Genomic DNA, 23,926 nt, shown 5'->3' on the forward strand with positions numbered 1-23,926 from the left:
TTAGTATAATTGTACAAATGTCCATCTTTTTAGTCGTGGTTCACATGTCTTTTTGTCTGTGAAATCTTTACTGATTTTTATAATGTAAACATAATTACTTTTATATTGTTAATAATATTTCAGAACAGAAGCAACTTTACTTGACTATCCATACAAAATTTGTCAGAAAAGTCATGTTAAAATGTGAGCATCAAATATGATCCATCAGGCATTTGAGGAACTCAAAATCTCTACATCATCATTATATTGCATTGCATTATATATTTTAGCCCCCACGATTAAAACTACAGAGGTTTGATCATGAAAATAAGCACTTAAATATCTTATTAATAAGACGTATTATTGGAAGATATAGAGTGACCACTGATAATTATACAGTGCTGCTCAAAAGTTTACACACCCCTTGCAGAATCTGTGAAAATGTGCAAAATAAGAGGGATCATTCAAAATGCATAAATATAAAAAAATAAAACAAAAAAATAAAAATGTTATTTTTCATTTAGTACTGTCTGGAATACAATATTTTACATAAATTATTTTTACATAGTCCACAAGATGACCCAAACATTTTTGAACAGGAAGAAGATGTCCAAATTTTTCTTATTTTGTTTAAATATCAGTTTTTTCCATTCAGCAACAGAAGATACATGTGTCCCGGAAGACAAATTTAGTACAATTTACCTTGATCTTCAAATTCAAAAAGTTTTCACCCCCGGCTCTTAATGCATCCTTCTGGAGCATCAGTGAATGTTTGGACCTTTTCACAATCACCAGTCACAACAGACCTGGCCATCTGACCAATCAGAGCAAAGTAGGCCAATCAGAGTCCCTCAATTGTCCCCATTTAAAAAGATGGATCTCAAAATCATACAGTCACTGCTGGAAAGGGTTCAAATATGCAAAAGATGCTGGAAAACTGAAAAATTTATTTTCGGGACCTGGAGGATATTTCTGAAGAACATTGGGCAGTTTAACTGCTCAGGACAAACAAGGGACTCAAGAACAACCATCACAAAACAAAAAACAGTTGTGGGTCATCTAGGTATACAACAGACAGTATTAAGAATCAAGGGTCGCCTACGTAAAGTCATTTTTATAAATTCAGCTATTTTTTTGTCTTGTGGACTATATTTAAGCATTTTTTAGGTAAAATATCTTATTCAGGACAGTACTAAATAAAAAATAACATGCATTTTGTATGATCCCACTTATTTTGTTCTTATTTTATTCTACAAGGGGTGTGTAAACTTTTGAGTAGCAATGTATGCATTTATAATTATATGTGCCATAAAAGCCTGATGTATCAAATATGATAGCCTACACAACAAAAACATATGCAAACTTTTATATATTGTTTAAAATTTCTACAAACTGTTCCATTAAAAAAAAAAAAAAAAAAACCCTACTCACTGACTGATAAATTTCGTTACATTGTCCTATTGGTGTTGCAAGGGTCATGAGACCCATCTCACTATATGTGGCATATCTATTCCCCTAATCTGTTTGGATTACAGCCTCTGATCACTTAAGGAGATTGTGCATGTGTTCATTTGTTGTGGACTGGAAGAAACTCTTCTAAGAGTTTCACATGAGGAAAAACTTAATTTAGAGTACATAGATGCCAGAGAGTCAATCTGAATTTTACAAAACTATTGGCAGTTTTCCATTTAGTTATGTCATTTTCTTATAAATGTACCTCATCATTTACTAACTAACCATCATGTTGTTCCAAACCTAAATGGCTTTCCTTTTTCCAGCAGAACACAAAGCAAAATGTCCAAGCTGCTGTTTTTCCATACAGTGGAATAGAAAAATAGCTGGAAAAGAATGGAGAACAGTAATTTAGGTTCTGAAAAACATGAGGGTGAGTAAATAACACAGTTTTCATTTCTGGGTGAACTATCGTTTTAAGCTGACAGCTTGAAACTGTTAGTTTAAATGAGTTATGTTAGTTTTACAGTTAAGAAATGCTGTGCTATGAATCCTCTGAGGGATCTGAAACACACAGAGACCAAGAGATAGCAAAGACTATTGAGAACACTGTGTCAGAGCTGTCAGTACACGGGGATGATCCATCCTTTGTTTTGCTGACGCTGAATTTCAGTGCGGTTTGCCCTGCTAGCCAAACTAACACATAATCCCTCAGGCCACAGAGACGGCTACTGTTTACCCTGCCAATCAAACACACCTGTACTTGTTGTACTGTCAGACGCCTGTATGGCTACATATGGCATCAAAACACCATGTCATGCCTTAAAAATCAAGGTCCAGATTTACTAAACAGGGCAAATTAGCATGAGAGCGCAATTCGAAAACAAGTGAAAAGTTCTGTGCGTGATCTTCTAACAGCATGCAAATTAAAGAACACAGACGCAGCCGGATCATTTCCATAATGACCAACACAATCTACCAAGAGCAGCGCAAATTAGCATCTGGTTTAAGGGTACATTTGCATGACAACGATATGCTTAAAACGGAGAAGTTTTTCCTTTGTGTTTTCCGTGTACAGACGACACCATTGTCAAAACGATCCCCATTCACACGGATCTGCAAAAACGACTAAAAACGCTGTATTCTGTTGCCAGGCCATTATATGCCGATGAAACACTATAGACTGAACAAATACGCATGTGCATGACTCATCGTCTTCAGAGATTCGCGTTTTTGTTGTTTACATGGAGACCGTTTTCAAAAACTTGCACTTTGAAACCATTTTTAAAAGTTTCCATTTTCAGGCCCCCAAATGCCCCAGGAGCCTCTGAAAAGTTTCAGTGGGACCCTTTCTCACTTCTGTATAGCACCGGCCAGACACATTCCCCTGAGAGACGTGTTGGACCAAGTCCATCTCCATACCGGAAAAAGAGATCCTCAGCCCATAGGTGAGTTTGCTCTTTTCCCAGTTGACCTGAAGACCCAACTGGCTATGGAGCACTCGAAGGGTAGGACTTGTACTGACACAGGTATGGCCTGCGTTGCGGAAGGATAGAGATCTGAAGTACGTGTCCTTCAGATCGAACGCTGCAGACCAATCTCAGGGACGGAGCATTTGAAAATGCGTCTCTGCGTTAGCAACTTGTACGGAAGCTTGGAAAAGGGCTCGACTCAAGACTTGCGGATCCGAGATTGGCCGTAACCCACCACCTTTCTTGGGTACAATGAAGTACGGGCTAGAGAAGCCGGTCTTTATATCGGCTGGAGGGACTGGCTCAATCGCATCCTTAGCCAGCAGGACTGCAATGTCCGCACGCCTGCGAATAGCGCTGACTTGGGCGGACGCCGGCCGAACTGAATCGTATGCCGAGTCTGCTGGTACAGAGGAGCCAGCTGGACTGGTTGGGAGCATTTTAAGCTTCTACGAACCGGGCCAGGGGGGACCAGGAGCACCAGAGACGTACCCGGGGTGGGGCAGCAAGGTAGAGAACAGGGACCCGGCTCAGAGTCAGAAGGCGAGCCAGCGGCGGAACGGTAACTATCTGAAGAGCTCGTCCCCCCATCCCTGGGTGGCCTGTCTCAGGGACATTTAGTCTTACGCTCGCCACCTGGTTTGGCAGCGCTGCCTGCGGCTGGCTTCACGCTGAGGCCTGGATAGAGGCTGCTGCGGAGGCCCAGTGTGAGCGGAAGTGGCGGCAGGGGGACGCAGTCGGCAACGAGCAGGCGGAGGAGCTGCCACCAGCGGCGGGGTGGAGGCAGCAGCAGGCCGCCAGGGCAGGATGTGCCGGATGGCCTCCGTCTGCACTTGGGCGGCAGAGAACTGTTGGGCGCAGTTCTCCACCGCGTCGCCGAACAGCCCAGCCTGGGCAATTGGGGGAATGCACCTGCATTTCCCAGGAATGCACCTGGGAAATGCACCTGAGTCGCGACAGACCGCTCCACTGGAGGGATAGCTTCGTAACCCTTCACCGCTCCTCCATCAAGGGTAGTGAGGGGGGAGGAGCTACTCAGGCAGTTTCTGGCAGAGAAAGGTGCTGTTCACGACCTGGTAAGCTCTCCATGCACTTCGGGAAAGAAAGGCACTGGGGTGGTGGGGTGAGAACCAGCGCGGCCCGCCCCGAGAAACCAATCATCCGACCGAGACTGTTCGGGACACAGTGGAGGATTCCACGTGAGCCCGACAGCCTCGGCGGCCCGTTTCAGCATAGCTGACATTTCTGGATCTGGCTCAGGCAACGTTATACTCCCAGAGGGAGATAACGCAGCCAAGTCATCATTTCCAGAGGCCAGCTCCCCTCTGATGCTGCAATTGGCATCCTGTCCTCTGGAAGGGCCCCGAATGAAACGGCTGGTCGGTCCATTACAGAGGGACCAGCGCGCTCAACAGGGGGCTCCACCGGCTGCAGTGTGATAGAAGAGTGAGGGGCCCACAGGGATTGGTTACCGGGCGGGGAAGCCATCACTATGATCCTCTGATCACCCATCCCACACGGCACCCTAGGGTGAGGCGTGGTAATAGGGACTCCACCTTCGAGGACGAGGGCGAGTCTCGATCTCAACATCACGGTGGTCATGTTCTCGCAATGAGAACATGAACTATCCACAAAAGCTGCTTCAGCATGCTATAAACCCAAACACGTGATGCAACTAATGTGACCGTCAGAGGGGGACAGGGATCGACCGCATCCAGAAATGCACGGGTGGAATGACATCTTGAAAAAGACGCAAACACACCCGTGTTGCTCTTTCAGGAAATGAAAAACTCTCACCAGTGCCGGAGCACACAGGGGAATGATCGCGGCAACACTGACAGGGATGGTGCAGCCTGTACCAGTGAAGCACTCACTTCCTTCGCTCTCAACCGGCCGTCCGACAAACAAACACAAACACAGAAATGTGATGCTGTTAAAACAGCAGTTGAGAGCTCAGAAGGCTCGCGACCACCGCTGCATTCGCGCTGTAGAACCACCAGCACTGGGAGAGCCTTCCTTGAAGAAGCACTCGCTCATTGTAATATAACAACACTCTTCAGAGACATCGACATGAAGACAGATCGGCTCCGAAGCAAAAGACAAGTGGTGCGTGCATCCACTTCCGTATTTATACCCGTGCTGCGGGGCGGAGCGTGGATGCAAAGCTCGCACGCCAATGTGTTCATTGGCTCGTTTTATCAATTCTCGAAGATGACAGGCTCCCTAAGCGTGATCCCAATCAGTCAGTACGTCCGAACTGAAAGGGAACCGCAATCACTGTGGCCGACGGTGACGTCACACGCATACACTCTATAGCTATATTTTGATTCCTACTGAATCATTAATGAGAGTTGTGATAATGTGTTACCAAAATAAAAAAAATTGAAATTCTTGACAGATAATCAGACGTTGTGTGGAGTTTTCTCCACTCAGGGAAATGATGTGGCATCTGTAATAAGTGGCAGGGTGGGTGACATATGGGGAGGAGGGATTAAGCAGACTCCAGAGGGTTGTGAGCAGAGGTGAAAGTGACTCATCTCAGGCTTTGAGAATTTTTAAACATGAGCCGAGAGACGGCATCTTATCTCACTGATGAATATGTGCCAGATGGCAAACTGGGAGGCGATGGCAACAGACTGAGATAGTCACCATGTCTGAAGGGTAGCGACAAACATCGCCAGAATCGCTCGTAATTTCAGATCTTGTTTATGAAGGTTTGAGGGACCCCTAAAGACCGGTTAAATTAGGACATTAGTATTTTTGTCTTATGACCGTAGGATGTTCCCGGAGCAATAATATCTTACTGAATCTTGCTCAGAAACTCACCTGCAGCTTTTACCTTGCAAACACATTAAACCATAACCCTAGCAATGAAATTAATCTCATTGGGGAGACTGGGATCCAATGAGTCAAGGAGAAATGAGATTGAGGCAAGGTTATTATCGTTAACTAAATCTAAAACCATAAAAAAATCATTTCATTTTCATTACTTGAAGTAAAATAACTTTAACTGAAATAAATTATTTTAAATATATATATTTATTTCACCTTGTTTCTAAGGCAACATTTCTCATTTTCGTTTAAAGGGATAGTTCACCAAAAAATGTAAATTTGCTGTTAATTTACTCACCCTTAGGCCATCTAAGATGTAGGTGACTTTTTTTCTTCAGTAGAACACTAAAGAAGATTTTTAGCTGAATCTGTGGTCCTTGGTGATTCATATAATGCTAGTCAATGGCTACCGTCACTTTGAGAGTAAAAAAAAACACATATATAGGCAAAACAAAATGGATACCCGTGGCTCCTGGCGACACATTGAGGTCTTATGAAGCGAAACGATTGGTCTGTGCAAGAAACTGAACATTATTTGCAACATTATTACCTGTAATTCACAGCCTCAGCAAACAGTCAAAGTAAAATGTCACGTAAAAGTCAATCTTCCCGACTGAGATCACACAAGTGAGTCTAATCTTAATTTTTAAATAGGTTGCTGCATCCAGGATAAGCACTTAAGTACCATTTTGATGAACAATACAAAACACGTCTTCCCTCTCTGTTATGAGCAAACACAGAGTCAACTCGCGTCATACGAGTAGCATAAACTCTCCCTTTTGAGTGTCATGGCAAAGCATGCTGGGACATAGAAATCCCAGCCCAGTTTCAGTTAAATTTAAGTTTGTCTTAATTAAAAGAAACAAGTTCATAAAACTCAGCGAAACAATGAAACAATTCTGATTACTTAAAATATGTCAGTTTTGTGAACTCAAAAGAAAAAGAAAGTTCTAAATACTCATAAAAGTTCATTTGATTTAACTAATTTGTTTAATTTAAGTTTACCCTACTCAAACCAATGAATGGATTTGAGCAGTGCATGCACTGTGTAAAATTTTAAATGAGACTACCAAAGCAGCCCAGGAAAAACTATACTCTATATATTTTAGATTGGCTAGTAGTTAAGGAGTTTTGGCAATGGATTGTGACTCCACTCTTTGTCCTGGACCCCTCTGTTGTCCTATACGGGCTGAGTTCCAAAGGATTCTGTGAAGCTAATGAGGTCCAAGTCCAGGTCCTCCCTGTCCATCCCTCCCAGAGAAAGCCTAATCCCGTTAGCTGAGCTTTCTCACGGATAATCCCTCCACTTCCCCACCTGCCCGTCCTTGAGCCCTCAGCCTCTCTCTGGGATGATTGTCTTCTGCTGAACACAACAGGTAAATATTGCGTCTGCCAACATTAACAAGCAAGACTCTGAAATATGAATATCAATGTCCATTTGATGCGCATTGTTTAGTGTTTTATTGCTGTTGTTTTTTGTTTTGTAATGTAATTATTTTAAAATTGTGTGGATTGTAACAACCAGGTCGATAAGTTAACGTTAGTTAATGCATCAACAGATTAGCTAACAATGAGCAGTATAGGATTTATTATAAGTTTGTTAAAGTATTAATTCATCTTTGTTATAGTTAGTTCATGTTAGCTCAGGTGCATTAAATAATATTAACAGACAACAATAATGTAGTAAATGTTGAAATTAACATGAACTAAGATTAAGAAACGATTTAAAAGACACTTTATTTTAAGGTGCCCTTGTTACAGTAATTATACTGAGTAATTAAATACTGAGTATTACTTACTATAAAATTAGGGTTAGGGTTAGTGTTTGGTTTGTAAGGGTCAGTTGCATGCTTTTACTGTTATTATAGTACATGTAACAGGGCAGTTCATGTTAACTATGTAATTAACTAATGTTAACAAAGGTTAACAAATGGAACATTATTGTAAAGAGTTACCATCATTTTGTATTAGATTGAATAAAATTTTCTGGCACCATAATATTTACCAGGATCAGGGGCGGCTGAATTTCCATGCAGTGAATATACAGAAATTAAACTTTCTGTTTTTAGAGAATGTATGAAGACTTGAGTTGAAGTGGGTCACAGCTCATTTCTTCAAATGTCAACCCATATGAACCTCCTGACAGCTGGTTGACTAGCAGTAAATCACCAGTCTATGAAGCTACTCTGGCTCAGTGTTTTCACCCATCTGCTCAGAGGCTGTTCTGCATTGTGCAGTTCACTCATAATCGCGGTTTGGCTCAGTGTATTTGGGAAGTAGTGTTTCTATTTGTTGCAGTGTATATGGGCTGGTATTAAAACAGATGTCGATCAATTGACCAAACAGAGTTGGGGAGTTTTACGTGAATGATGATTTTAAATCTGCAGTATTGGGAGTGTAGTAGTGGTTTGAATACATGTCGGGCCTGAAATGGAGAGTTTAGAGTGAGCAGATTGAGTGAACAGTAAGACCACCGCAGAACAATGAAGTCCGCGGCCTCGGCCTACATCTTTCTCTGCTCAGGTGTAAAGTGGAACAGTGTGGGTAGACAGGTACAGCTGGCTCGGGCTGTTTCGGCAGGTGTTCGAGCCAGGAGAGATTAGGGTCAGATGCATTTATCAGTGATTAACAGTGACAGGAGCCCACACATAAACAGCCATGATCCCTTTGGAGCAAAACCCCTGTGACCAAGAGCAAGAAAAAGTTAGATTTATGTCAATTGGTTTCAAACTAGGAGCTGTAAACAGTTGCAGCTGCTGTGTTAACTCTAACTCTACACCTTCCCTTCAAAATTTGCACCTCAAAGGCATATCAGCAAACTCAAATTTGTAAAATGATTGACAGTCTATTAAATAAATTCAAGTACATAAGCAGCATGCAATGAAAGCTGGTTCACTTCTTCTTGCAGTATTGAATTTACTTGAAATTATCTCTAAACGACAGCTTTCCAGTCTGACAGAACCATGATTATAAAATGTAAATTATACTTCAGTATTATTTATGTGACACCCCTTTAAGTGTGTATACACTTATTTCCACACATTGGTCACTGCAGCTGCTGTGCATGAATAAATATGCATAACAACATGCAGGCTTATAATAAAAACAAATGCCTAAGTGGTGATACTCTAATGCCTAAAGAAAGACTTATTAAAAGGTTGAAATTATTAATAAAATTAATAATTATCATTACCTGACACAAAAACAATGATGGTTTTAAATCAATGAACAATCTCAGTTAAAGTGACGGTATCAAACTTAGCAGGTAAATCTATAATAAATAGGCAGAAATAGCTTATATAACAGGCCTATAACCGAGTTTGAAAATACAGGCACTCAAATCGGTGAATCATATTTTAATCTGTTCATTTACATAACTACCGAACGAACTGATTCACTTCAATGAACTCCAACGCTTTATGAGTGAGATAGGACCGTTTAGAACGAACTGATTTATTAGAATGAATCGGTCAGGTGAGTCATTTAATCTCCTAATTTACACGAACTTTCCAACGCCACATTCACAAGTTCACACGTACATTAAATCGAATGTAGTAATTTATGAGTATTTGGCGCGCTTTCCGGGAGAGGGCCCGAACCCAGAGTACTCCCCTCTTTTGACTGGGATAGAAAACCAGCCAAGAGTGAGGTGATGGGGTGGTGGAGGGATGCTGTGAAACTGTCATGGGACAGAGGTGAGGGAAGGCTATATTTATACCGGCTTCCTCTTGTTGTTATGCATTGGTGATTACCTGAACGTGCTTCTCCCGAACTTTGTTACATAAAACTTCATTATGAGATAGGACCTTTTCGGACAAATTCATTATATAAATCAAACTTTCTAACTATACATAGCCTATAACAGAAACGGCTGTTTGGAATGAACCAATTCATTAGAATAAATCAGACTTTCTAATGCTACATGTTTATGTGACTGTTTATGTGAACGCGTTTGATTATTACCTGAGCGCAGGCAATAAAAACAGTGATGTAGCCTAACGGTTGCAATGCTAATTGTTGGGTTCGAACTGGAAACTACTGAAGTGTCGCTACTTTTAGTTAGTTACTCCCCAAGTATCTTTTTGGACGATTCTTTTTCACCATAGTAAACATTCTTATTTGACATTGACGGTGTTAATCTGTATTTCTGACAGCATGTTTAGCTGGGTGATAAAAGTTGTTCCCCAGCCTCCAGCGTCTCCTGGGAAACTGGGAGAGGAGGACCAGACCAATGCGTCCACATCAGCAGTGAGTGTGTGTTTGTGTAAATGTGTTTCTACACTGAGTCGTCTGTCACAGTTTAAGCATGTCTTCACTCTCTCCATACTATTCTTTAGGATGTGACGAAAAAAGAGGACGTTAAACAAGGTAACTACATGCACTCTATTAAATTTGACTGCAGTTTTGATCAATGACCAACATTCACCACATCACAGAAAAAGAGTAGGCTATTGTTCATACATTTTTCATGATGTTATTTTACAGAAGCCAACCCTTCCAAGTCAAAGGAGGAGGTCTCAGAGGAAAGCAGGTGATGTTTTGTTTGTGTGTGTGTGTGTGTGTGTGTGTGTGTGTGTGTGTGTGTTTGGAGTACGTGCATTCAGTGTCTCTAGACGCTGTAATCCTGCCAGACCTAATTACCCCTCTCTCTCTCTCTCTCTCTCTCTCTCTCTCTCTCTCTCTCTCTCTCTCTCTCTCTCTCTCTCTCTCTCTCTCTCTCTCTCTCTCTAGCTCTCAGAATGGGGTTTTGAGTTGGCTTTCTAATGGGTTCAGCAGTGCTCTCCCTCAGCCAGTGAACGCCTCTAAACTGGGCAACGCTGAACTTAAGGTATTTTCATGTGACTCCTGTTGAGTATACTCACATGATAAAGCTAAATAAATTATCTAAATAATCAAATCAATAATAATCGATAATATGCTTTTTATCTTACAGTCCTTGAGTTATTGTACTTAGACTTTATGCTGTACTTAAGTACTATTGAAACTGAATACCTGCACTATTACAGTTCTTGAGTGTTCATAATGAATTACTAAACTTGAGAATAATTGTGGAGTTTTTATGCTGTGCTTAAGTACCATTGAAAGTGAATACTTACACACTTCCTCAGTTACATTAACATTTTTATTTAGATTGCCAATGCAAAGTACATATTTAATTGATATTTTAATGTTTGCTCTCATTTTAATGAGGTTAGAAGCCAATCAAATTTCAGTCCCAGCTGAACCTTTATAGTCATTGAGATCTATTTTGGTGTAAACCATGACAAAAAATATGATTATTTGTCATTATGAAGAGTCGCCTTCTTCAGTCGCTATAACTTTAAGATAAAACAATACATATTATCTCTAGACATTGCTGGAGGTGCATGAACTTAACTCCGGCGTGAACACAGTCAGTGTTCTGTCTATAAATAAATATATTAATAACTGTTGACAAGTTTCAGTTCAATTTCTAGTGTGTTGTGTCCTCAAGTTTTACAAGATGCAAAAAATGAAAGGTACTTTAATGGTAAAATCTTATTAATTTCTTGATTTAATCAGTCTATTTCTGAAGCCAATAAAATAATTTACCGTTTCAAATACTTGAGTACAATAAAATTAGATTTAAACTTTTTTTTCTTCTTTTTTTGTGCAATTTTGAAACAGAATCCAAATATATATAATTAGTATTTGCTTTCAAACATTTGAACATCCGTTTAAAAAAAAGTGGTGACGTACATGTATAGGGAAAATGAGTTTGTCTGTTTTATTGTTGAACATTATTTCTTTTTGTTTACCACGGATTGAACAGCAAGAGGGAAATGCAGTGAGCAACAGGTATAGTTTCAATCATATGGATTCAGTTTTATTCTGTATGTTTATGAATGGCTTATGGCATGAGAATACTTGTGTGTTTTACATCTGTATCTATATGTATGACTGTGAAATGGATGTTGTGTTGAGTTTCACACATATTTTCATCACTGTATCACCACGGATGGCAGTAACACATCGGACCAGTGAGTAGGCTTATAGTGGATATAGCTTTTTTGCATGCTACACACGCAAGAGACTTTATTGCACTGAGCTGTATTTCCATATTAACAGCTCAAGGCAAAAGATCCATGCTGAACATAAACTTTAGCATTCTAATATGCAGACTGGCTTCCATAGAACATAAAATTGTGTATATATATATATATATATATATATATATATATATATATATATATATATATATATATATATATATATATATATATATTCGTCTAGAAGAACACAACTGGAATGGAACTTTTTATTAGCACTGCTTCACGGACTATGGGCAGGCCTGTTTGTTTTTACTGTCCCCTGCTGCCATCTAGAGTTGACTTAGAGTAAATCAGCTTATTTGCATGCTTTCACGTCCTCACTTGTGCCCAGGGCATGCAGCTGATGGACTGTATCTCTTCTTCCATCAGGGCTGGGATGATTGGATGGATTGTGCAGGGACTGGGAAAAGTGGTTCCACAGCCGGATGAGAAATACAAGGGTCAAACAGAGCCAGAGGAGGTCACTGAGGTATATACACACATATTTCACTAATCCAATAAGACGTTGAGGCTTTGTGCAGTGTGATTACTTATTTGGTTATTTACCAAGTTTACTGGATTTACTGCAGTTTAATGCATAAGCTTATTAGTTAAGCATTTTGGAATTTGTGGAGCATATTAATGACTTGTTTTTAATGCTGTTCATGGACATTTGTATTTACTGTATGAAGAATGATCATCGGTTACACTTTATTTTAATGTGATGGTTACGTTTAAAGGGTATTTGTACATGTAATTACAGATGTAGTTACATAATATGTAATTAAATGGGGATATCTTTAAATGTAAGAACAATGTAAATCAGTGTGTACACAATCAGTGCATTGTATGAAATTGATCATTTAAATGTACATTGTAAAGACACTTAAAAATGTGGGACAGAGATTTTAAATAAATTATGAACTATGAAAACAAAACTTTACCAAGTTGTATAAAAATAGATAATGTTTTTTTTTTTAAATGGAAGCTTGTTTCCACCACAGAAAAAAATATATAAAAAAGGTAATTCTGACTTTTTAATCTTTTTTAATTTATTCCATGATGAAAACATGCTTCCATAAAAAAAAGTTACCATTTTTTACTGAGAAAGTTTCTATATTTTATTAGATAAAAACTGAGGAATGATATTTTGAAACATTTTATTGTATTTATTTTATTTATTTTCTTACATTTTTGTTTTAGATTTTAAAAATGTGACTTGAACATATAGTGATACTAACAGAGTTAATGGAGTTAGTCCTACCAGAGCATTTCAGGTCCACGGGCACCAGTCTCAAAGGTGTCTTTAGCTCTGGAGCTTCTGTGAGAGTTTTGTTTCATTTCCAATTAGCCTGCAGTTGTTCCAGTGGTTAAAGTGGATCCTCCAGTAAGTACAGTGCTTTTGGAGTAAGCTGTGTCAGGATCATGCTCGCTGTTCCCTCATCTGTCCCACAAATCAGCATTAAAGGGGCCATATTCTAGACTTTTCATCATCATAGCTGATGTTTAAATCTGACGTTAACAAGTTTAATCCGAATTACCCATTTTTGCAGCTCAGTTTCAGTAAAGGATCTGTGAATGTTAATTGTGAATACTGAAAGAAGTCTACTTACGGTTTCATTTCAAAGATTGCACAATCATATGTCCCCTTTAAATGTGAGGTGATGTACTGAGACATTAATTTGAATGACTTGGTCTACAAACTCCACCACGAGAGTAGATCCAGCATCATCCCAAACTGCTGAATATGAATGACTTTATATATAGTTTTTCTTGATCCCTCACAGCTATGTTATGAAAGTGTTACAGAAAGTGTTACAACAAATTAAAGTTGTAAACACAAGCTGAATGCCTTGGGCGGTTATAGATTGAGTCTTTAAGAAATACTCTTGATTTGAGCCTCATTGCATTTCAAATATCCTGCTATATTCGTACATCACTATGGTATGACCCTGCAGCATCGGACATCTCAAACGCTTGCATGGCTACTCTAGCAGCTTAAAATGTGCATACTTGCTTACATATGTTACATATGGGTGTTTCTTCAACCTTTAAGTCTTTTCTTTCCTTTTGTGACGTATATCCGAGTGAAACAGCTTTTTGAACAAGATAAAATGTTGGGCGGGACTTGATTTTGTCCATATGTAATTGATTGGATGGTTGTGGTTTGCTATTGGTGAATCTCATGTGAGTGACAGGTTGTCCCGCCCCCACATCAGAGAAGAGAATAGATGTCGCTGCAAGAGGGTGTGGAAGTTATTCAGTTTAAAGATTACGAGGGCACATGAATTTTAATAAATAATGATGAGCATGGCTAATTCATTTATAATAAACACTGCAATAGTCCTTAAAATATAAAAAATGTTCATCTTGATTTCATGGTGACCTTAATTTATTTTTAAACTAACACTTTGTTACATGATCACATTAAAACTATAAAACTAAATGGTTTATTTATTTATTGCAGGGTTTTTTTCAAATGTGTTTTATGTATATTTTATTGTTTTACACTATTCACAGACCCAGAATTTCAATCTTAAAATATATTTCAAGTGTGAAATATATTTAGTGTGTCAAGATGAGTTCAGTGTTTTATTTTCACACAATCTACATTTCTCCAGCGTGAGATGAAATATGAGATACATGATGTGTTAAAGAAATAAAGTGAGATAAAATATAGTTTTTATTTTTACTTTTTATTTTTACTGAGCCACAAGTCCTCAAAGTTGAAGAAACACTGATATATATTCGAAAAAACCTTCTTGCAAACACTTTTACAAATGAATGATTGGCTGCTTCACATAATATAGACAGAGAAAAACAGAAGTGCAAGCTGATCTAGAGCTCCTGGCCTCTTAATTTTAACACCAATATTAAATCAAAGGCCACACACAGTAAGAGTTATTTGTGTTTCCTTCTCTTCGCAGGTACAAGAGGCCAAAGACATTTGTGGTAAGTGCAGCCTCTTGATAACCACTTGATCTAGAACTGCATAACCTTTGGCAATTATTATTTTTGAAAGAATTGGCATTGTGAAGGGCTGATGAGAACGGAAAGGACACATGTGACATGATTCTCACTCCCACCAGATGCTGAGCCGCTGCCTCATATTCCTGTGGTGGAGGTTGTGTCTGATGAGGAGCCAGACGTTGCTAACGTTCCCTTCTCTCCCAGGTATATGTTAATGAGCTGTCAGAAGCTAATCAGAATTCTCATTATGGCTGAACTCTTCCTTTAATGTGTCTGTCTCTTTCTCTTTCAGGGTAATAGAATGGATTAAGCATGGTTTTGAGAAGGTAGTCCCTCAGTCTCCTATGCATCTTCGTCCTCCCCCTGGTACGGAAACATCAGCTCTGAGGGCTGCTTCTGCTCCTGTCACACCCTGCAAACAAGAGCCAGGTAGAATTTTAGAAATCAAAAATGCTCGGTTGGGCTTCCTTGTTCTGTATTTGACCTTTTTTTTATTTTCAGCACCTGAACCAACACCTGCTCCTGCACCTCCACCTCCACCTGCACCCACACCAGCACCAGCACCAGCAGCCCCACCTGCACCTGCACCTGCACCTGCACCCGCACCTGTACCCGCACCTGTACCCGCAGCTCCTGAGCAACCCAAACTAGCTGAGGATCCCAAAGGCACAAAGTAAGTGTCCGTCCCCTTTCCTTATAATGTCTATGGCTATGTAAAACAACCAAACCTCGACATCCTGGTTTAATGCACATTTTTTATATACGGTTGTGATCAAAATGATTCAATCCCCATTGCAAATCAGGTTTATTGGCAAAATTTACAGACGTTCAGCTGTTTGCAATGAATAAATCAAACAAAAGTAATTGAAATAGCTCAACACAACAAATGTTTCAAGTGGTTTCCCCTAAATTCAACTGAAAATGCAACTTGAAATGAATTCTGCAGTCTCAAAATTATTCAACCCCTTCATGGCAAGCATCTTTAGTACATAGTAGAACACCCTTCTGCTGTTATGACCTTCTGCAAACGAGATGTATAACCAGACACCAGCTTCTGGCAGCGTTTCTGAGGAATCTGAGCTCGTTCCTCTTGAGCAATGGCCTCCAGTTCAGTAATATTCTTGGGTTTGTGTTCTGCAACCGCCGCCTTCAAATCCCACCAGAGATTTTCTATGGGGTTCAAGTCAGGTGACTGTGATGGCCACCGTAGAATCTTCCAGGACTTCTTCTCTAACCAAGTCCTGGGGGAATTTGAGGTATCCTTAGGATCATTGTCCCGTTGGAAGGTCCAGTGACTCCCAAGCTTCAGCTTCCTCACTGACGGCATGACGTTTTCTCCTAGGATTTCCTGATACTTCAATGAATCCATCTTGCCTTCCACACGCTGCAGGTTTCTGTAGACAGAGTTTTCTTTTCTATGAAGCATATGCTTCATTCTTCTTCCTCCAGACATACCGCTGATCCATAGTGCCAAAACGTTTTGTTTTATCACTCCACAGAACAGAATCTCAAAACTTCTATGGCTTATTTATATGATTTTGAGCAAATTGGAGCCGACTTTTCTTGTGCTTTTGGGTCAGAAGTGGTGTCTGTCTTGAAGTCCGGTATGCGTTTAGTACGTGCCTTACTGTGCAGCTGAAACCTCAGTGCCTGTTGCCACCAAGTCTTGCTGCAGGTCTTTTGTCTTTCGAGGGTTTTTCTGAACCTGCCTTCTCAGAAATTTGGTTGCAGCCGTTGACCGCTTCCTTTTTCTGCCCCGTCCAAGTAGTGTAACCACTGTTCGTTTAACTTTGAACTTGCGAACTATGCTTCCAATGGTGTCTCTATGAACATTTAGTGCCTTTGCTATCTTTTTATATTCTATTCCTTGTTTGTGACAGGCGATGATATTTTTCTCTTAACTTTTTGGACCATTCTTTTGCCATATTTCTAACATGCAGTCAAAAGTGACACTCAACAAACCAGTTCAGATATTTCATGTGTTGTGTACTAGCTCAAGATGACCTGGTGCAACTAATGAAGCCCTTTGAGACAAGACCTGTTTTGCAGATTGTAAGGGATTCTATTCAAGGGGTTGAATAATTTTGAGACTGCAGAAGTCATTAAAAGTTGCATTTGCAGTTGAATTTGGGAAAAAACACTTGAAACATTTGTTGTGTTGAACTATTTCAATTACTTTTGTTTGATTTGTTCATTGCAAACAGCTGAAATTCTGTAAATTTTGCCAATAAACCTGATTTGCAATGGGGCTTGAATAATTTTGATTACAACTGTGTGTATGTATATGTATATATATATATATATATATACTTTTTTATGTACTTTTGTTTGGTAGTATTCGGTTAGCAATATGCTAGTATTCCATTCTGAACATAATATACTGTATCATTACACACGTTTTGTTTTTGGTTTAATTTCATTACGCTTTGGGTCCATGAACTTCTGCGTCCATTTAGTTTTTCCTTTTATTAACCATGGCAAGAAAAATTAAAAAGAACAGTTGTTGTATTTTTAAATGTTAAGTTGAACAAAACTGTACACACACAAATTTTCACGTAACTGCCCTGAAACACACTGGTTTAGGATCCAAATGCAGTTTTATTAGGTCAATTCAGAATCAGAATCCATAAAACAGGCAGATAGATCAAAACAAAGGGCAGACAGGGAAATCCAGGAAACCAGGTATAAAGTCAGAACCATTACACAGGAAACCAGCAAGAGCACTCAGAAATGCAGTGTGACACTTACAAGACTTTGCAATGAATGTGTGAATACACAGGGCTTATATAGGCAGAGTCAACAAGGGTAATGAGAAACAGCTGAAAGCAATCAGGCATAATGAGTCTGGGCAATGGGTTATGGGAAATGCAGTTCATGATGAGATAACAAAGATGAAAGGAGTGCCCTCTGGTGGCTATCACAGGCACTCCGGCTGGCAGGCGTGACAAATATTATGAGCACAAAATAAAATATTGACCTCTTTTCAGATAATAGTTTGTATCTGCTTATTCTATTCATTAGTGTTCGAATCAATAATGGAGGAACTGCATCTTTCGCATTTCATTTCTGGTTTAAAAAAGGAAAAATTATTTTTCTTTTGTTTTGTTTTGTATTGGGTAGCATTCAGTTATCATTATACTAGTATTCCATTCTGAACATAACACATATCTGAGGCCTTTTTATTGTTTGGATACATTTGAATCATTTTTATATGTAGATAAGTCTAATGACATGCATTATATTTCATTTGTTTTCAAGTATGGTTGGCTGGATTGTACAGGGGTTTGGACGCATGATGCCACAACCAGTACTGAAACCAAAAGAGGTAAATTGAGAGCACAAAGTAGTGTAATTTAAGTAAAAAGAAAGAAAGAAATTTCACTACTAGTCTTCCATTTACCCTTTTCCTTTGTTTATTTGCAGGACAGTTCTGATATCGTTCAAAACGGTAAGTTGTTTTAACACATCTTCACACACACATATATATAATAGGTATAATGACTTCAGACAGTTTTGCAGGGACAGGTTTTTTTTTTTTTTTTTTGTCCAAGATTATATTTGAACATATCAGAGGCATTGCTATTGTCTCAAAATGCTTATTTGTAGGGTGGAGGTGTTAACTCAGCTCCTCTTCTCCTTCTGTTTCAGGGGAGAAGGTGGTTAGAGCCCCCTAAACATAAGGAGAAGACGACTGGGAGAGTCATTACATCCACACAGAGACAGCGAGAGATGTTCAGACAGAAACACACATCAATATCCTCTAGTTCAATAGAGCCACTACACCAATGAATGTGCTTTTTCATGTAAACTTCCTTGGTGATTTCTTTTAACTATATTACAGGGATTCTTTGCTTGCTGGCTTTTAATTATTTAGTGCATTGGCTACCTCAAAGAGACATGCGGTAAACATACAGGTGCCCAGTCAAGAGTTTACAAAGCCGTTTGCTGCTTTAGATGTAAAGTGTCTGTTTTTGCTCCGTCATGCTCACTAAATGGGAATTCAATATGTCTGCCTTTGATTGATCAGATATTCCAGTCCCAAAAAGCACCACAAATCCAAAATGTTCACACTTTTTTTTGAAGAAATAAACATACTTAGTTGTCTATAAATATTAAACCATTTAACTTAACATTAAAAACCTTTTAAGGAGCACAATTATACCCAATATATTGTTGCCATAAAGCAAAAAACAAACCCATAAATCCCCATGCCACTAAATGCGTTTGCCAATATGTACATTGCCTGCTATAAAAGCACCAGTTAGTCTAAATGCTTTGAATAACAACCCATTACCTGTTTTTTATCATGCTTAGCATGTTAGCAAAGCCACTGTGCATGATTCATCAATATCTGAATATTATTATGCTGTATATTGGTGCTATTTATGTTTTATTGTGAAAGGCTATTGCTAACACAGCACAGGCAGCTACCTTACTTTGTGCGCTGTATGAAATCACTAATAAATAAATGATTTATAAAAGCAGATTGTTTGTTGTGTGGTCAGAGCATAAATGTGTACAGTAAAATGCAAAAATTAAATATTGTCCTGTATTATTTGCAACTGCAGGAGCTTTGATGAATTATAAAATATAAAATGTTTCGATGCATTTAAAAAAAAAATGCAATTCTGTATCAGTGAATTTTTAGCACTTTAGGGCATATATGCAGTGTTGGGGAAAGTTACTTTTAAAAGTAATGCATTACAATATTGCATTACTCCCTAAAAAAGCAAGTAATTGCGTTACTTAGTAACTTCTTTTTACCTGGGCTAGGCTTGCTTTTTCAAAAATTAATTAATAAAAGTTCTATTTTTGGCGAATGTAAAGGCCCTTTCACACCAGAAGTGAAATGAATGAGCCTCAGGCTGAAGCAAATGCAAATTCACGCCTGCAGCTCAAACAAACCTTCAGCTGTGCTGCCATTCTGGATTGCAGAAGAACAGGACGCAGGAGAAGAAAGTTCAACTCTCTTCAGCACTAAAAACAAAAAATGAAAAATTATCTTAAGTATTTTTTCCTTATTAGCATGGTTGAATTGGATCATTGAAGGTCAGCAGCAAAGACATTGGTTAATAAAGTGTGATTAAATACATAAAATATATTTGTGTAATTTAACATATTTCATTATGCAGGTTTGTGTAATATTCAGAGTTTGCATTTGACTGTTTTTATTCCTTTTGAGGAATCTGTTTTTGTGCAAGTGAAACGCCTCCTCACATTTAGTCTAGAGCTACAATAAGCATCATGTTCACACACAGCACACACAACGCCTCTGCACTCTCTCAACATGAGGACAGGAGAGCTGTATGTCAATAAATGGGGAAACAAAGTAACTTGCGTTACTTATTTGAAAAAGTAACTCAGATATTTTGTTGTAAATTTAAAAGTACTGTAATGCGTTACTTTGCTAGTTACTTGAAAAAAAGTAATCTGATTACGTAACTCGTGTTACTTGTAATGCATTACCCCAACGCTGCATATACTGTGCGCAGGGCTTGACATTAACTTTTTCGCTTTCCAAAGTTTCTAGCCACTCAGGATTTTCATTGGCCACAATTTTGACATCGATACCATGGGGAAAATAGATATTTTTTATATTATCTCATATTTTGGCAGCAGATATACTGTATTAGGCTGCTGTCACTTTAAGATCGAATGCACTTGTTGATTATACTGTATTTTCTTTCTCAACTGTTTACGCTCGAGCCACTAAACACTGTTGTCGTGCAAATTAATGGCCAGAACACATTAAAAGTTGTGTAAAAAGTGTTGTGTAAGCGGCCCCTAAGTTAATAACTAATGATCTTTGCAATGGAAGTGAATCAATCAAAAACTAACTTTAGCTGGACGATAACTTTACTCTAGAGCTGCTGTAAAGCCAAAACAATCTCTGATACTTTAATTTCCTATTATCACTGTAAAGCTGCCATTGTGGAGCTTGATGAGCATCTCCAGAAGGAGTTTATCATATTTGAAGCTGCACCTGAGGCCTCCCCTCTAAGAAACCTGTGGCTGACTACTTCCTTTGACTTTCCAGTCCAGGAGGACATTTGGAAGCCCAGAAACAACACCTATATAGACTCCTTTTTAAATTGTATATTAAATTGGCTATATAAATGAAGGTGAATTGACTTAACTGACTGTGTTTACGTGAATTTTTGGCAGGTTTTAATGTCAAGCCCTGATTGTACAATAGGATAGGAATTTTTCTGTTTCATCAGGGTCTAAAATGTGTTGCTTTTCAATACAATATATAGTCAATGCAACTAACATTAAAGGTGCTCTAAGCGATGTTGGGTGAAGTAACTTCTTGTTGATGTTCGAAGTCCTGTCCCTCCTCCTCATCCCGTCCCCTCCCCTTCCCTTCCGTGCTTCCTGAAACAGTCATGAACCATTTAGAAAAACCAAACTGGATTAACCCACCTGTCCGTCAGAAACAGAGCCACCTGAATGTCGGATTGGAAGCCCTTCTGCTGGCGGAGTTCTCGCCATCTTTTGAACGCTTTTCCGATGTAAATTCGGGGCTTCGCGCATTCCTTCTCCTTTTCCCTCTTCTTTGTTATTTGTTCTTCGGAACGTCGTCTCTTTGGTCGTGTGTCGGCCATATCGAAATTCTCAAGAATATACAATTTTAACGTTAGTCGTTGTTAGGACATCTCTCCTCTAGCTAACTTCCCTCTTCATGGTTCTCTCTCCTCCACTCCCCACACCCCCTCTTCATGTGCACGCGCACTAACCCCCCAACCCCCACCCCCAAATCATTCTTGTCGGTTATTGGCTGGAACACTGTTTGTTATGTTTCGTGGTCCAGGCTGGGCCAGTTTGTTTTTCTTGCTGTTTATGGAGCCTGGGCTGTCTACAGAGATCGCATTTTTTTACAGTGTGTTCAGGGGACAGGCAGCTAGCGGATAGTGAGGAGATGTTTGCTGGATGTGACAAAAAAATGTTTTGGCCTAAAAAACGCGTGACATCGCTTAGAGCACCTTTAATAAATTATTTAAATAAAACAAAACAATAAAGCAAAACAGTTAAACTAGAATAAACTGGTTTCTAATTGGCTTAGCCTAGTCAAGCTTTTGTTTAGCTCAGAGGTCTTCCACCCTGCTCCTGGGGACCCACTGTCCTGCCGTTTATTATAAACCTGCTTCAGCACACCAGCCTGAGTATTTTCAAGAGATCCTGAAGAGCTTGTTTAGCTGCTTCAGGTGTGTTTGGTTAGGGTTGAACTCTGCAGGACAGTGGGTCCCAATGAGCAGGGTTCAAGACCTCTGGTTTAGCTGGTCTGCCAGGTAAACAATTAACCAAACCCCCATTACAACAAACCACTCTGGGTTCAAATGGGATCAGTGTTATGATTTTTCTATGATGCACATTTTTTCCCACTGGAAGTAACTCCACACACTTTCAATTCAGAGGATGCCATGTCAGTTGTGATGCATTTACACAAAAACACTAAGATACTCGGTAGAAATGGAATTCAAAAGCATTTAGACTATTTAATCTTTGGGCCTAACCCCTGCTATGACCTGTTGTGGGTGCAGTCTGCATCCTGCAGGACCCGTGTGAGATGGTGCTGGAGGAGGTGGACACAGACTGGGATGCCCAGCAGAGGGAGCAGGCCTCGGAGCAGGACGTCCTGGTGCAGCAGGAGAACTCATCTCTGCTGCAGGTGATACCCAACATCCTTCCACACGTGCTGGCCATGCAGGATCAGGAGGACGCGGAGACGCAGACTGAGCGCTGGACGCCTCTTATTGAGAGCATCAAGAAGGAAGCGGAGGAGACTGCCATAGCAAACATAGAGGAGAGGTAAGAGTGAATTGTTTGGACCCCAGTGACCTTGTGGTGGATTTAACACTGTAAATCCTGACATACAGTATGAAATATTAGTCAGGAAATCTCAAATCTCATGGAGCAGTTTTTTTTTACCTTTAGACAAAATCTAGAAAGTTTTTTTTTGTTGAGTATAATTTTTTTTTCTAGTTTAAAAGGCTTATAAATTGGTCAAAACAGGTTTTTATTTAAATCTAGTGTTTTGCGCATGTTTCTGTGATATGTAGGTTTAGGGGCCATTAAAAGACCATTAATTGTTTAACAGAAAGCTTCCGTAAATACAGTGAATAACTGTGATAGATCTACTGTAACCATACATAATGTAATTTTACAGTAAAATACCGTTAAAATTACAGTTTTTGGAAATGAAAAAGAACAAGTCGTATAATTTACAGTGAAAAACGGTAAATTGACATTCCCACAATTCCCTGCGTGACACTTCAAATTTGATGTATTTTTGTTGAAATAACTGTTTCTTATAGTTTTTTTTATCAATTATGTACATAACTGTTTTTTTCTGATACATTTAATATTGTTAAATTAATGTTTATTGCATTTTTTTAGATTTTGTGTGTGTTACCATGATGGTGTTTAAGTGTTTGTGTGAATGACACTGTGCATCTTCTATATATTAGTAATAACTTTCTCAGCTTGTGGAAAAGCTGCTTGTGATGAGCATTGATTCATCGTGTGACTCATCACTAATGTGATTGACGGTTGTCATTTTATTACAATGATACAAAATAGATCGGTAAATTAACATTATATCAGATATGAAATCCTTTTTTTTTTTTTGCTGTAAATTTAAGTTAAGTCTGTAAAACCTAAAATGTTGCTTCCGTATTTTTTACGGTAAATTTCTTGCAACCTCACCAGCCAGTTTTTTACCGTAATTTTACGCATTTTTTTATTTTTCTTTACAGTGTAGAAAATATAATTAGCTAACCTGGTATAAAATCAGTGGAAGTCTATGCAATGTCCTCACTTATATAGTGAAACAAACATGTGTGTGTGTAGACTGCAGCAGGAACGCGTGGAGGCAGCTCGCATGGCGGAGGATCTGGCCCTACAGGCTGCAGAAATGGCCGTCAGACAGCTGGAGGAAGAGCACACCACACAGATCATCATTAATACGACAAACGAAGAACCAGACAATGAGGATCAGTAAGTGACAAACACACCACAAACTCAGTAAGGAATTCAGTGACTCTGTGTTACACCCTTCCTGCCCTGTTCTGTGTTTGTTAAGACTGAGATCTGGGGTGTGATAAACCACAAAGTGGCTACAAAACTTTTTTGCGACCAATGCGCTGTCTCTCTCCATCTTTCAAACTATTC

General features: G+C 39.1%; 1 protein-coding gene across 1 annotated transcript in view; it reads left to right on the top strand.

The window, feature by feature from the left end:
• Positions 1-9,358: 9,358 nt before the first annotated feature.
• Positions 9,359-23,926, top strand: part of cngb1a (cyclic nucleotide gated channel subunit beta 1a) — a 33,979-nt gene continuing 19,411 nt past the window's right edge. Inside the window, exons 1-16 of the mRNA XM_079874338.1 lie at positions 9,359-9,430; positions 9,890-9,983; positions 10,073-10,103; positions 10,221-10,266; positions 10,467-10,563; positions 11,527-11,552; positions 12,176-12,275; positions 13,137-13,172; positions 14,713-14,737; positions 14,875-14,959; positions 15,048-15,184; positions 15,257-15,428; positions 18,014-18,080; positions 18,179-18,203; positions 22,297-22,564; positions 23,606-23,752. Coding sequence (XP_079730464.1) covers positions 9,420-9,430; positions 9,890-9,983; positions 10,073-10,103; positions 10,221-10,266; positions 10,467-10,563; positions 11,527-11,552; positions 12,176-12,275; positions 13,137-13,172; positions 14,713-14,737; positions 14,875-14,959; positions 15,048-15,184; positions 15,257-15,428; positions 18,014-18,080; positions 18,179-18,203; positions 22,297-22,564; positions 23,606-23,752 — 1,367 coding nt within the window. The 5' untranslated portion in view covers positions 9,359-9,419. The remainder of the gene's footprint in view (positions 9,431-9,889; positions 9,984-10,072; positions 10,104-10,220; positions 10,267-10,466; positions 10,564-11,526; positions 11,553-12,175; positions 12,276-13,136; positions 13,173-14,712; positions 14,738-14,874; positions 14,960-15,047; positions 15,185-15,256; positions 15,429-18,013; positions 18,081-18,178; positions 18,204-22,296; positions 22,565-23,605; positions 23,753-23,926) is intronic.

This window comes from Squalius cephalus, assembly GCF_949319135.1.
Source record: "Squalius cephalus genome assembly, chromosome: 6".
Taxonomy (NCBI): Eukaryota; Metazoa; Chordata; class Actinopteri; order Cypriniformes; family Leuciscidae; genus Squalius; species Squalius cephalus.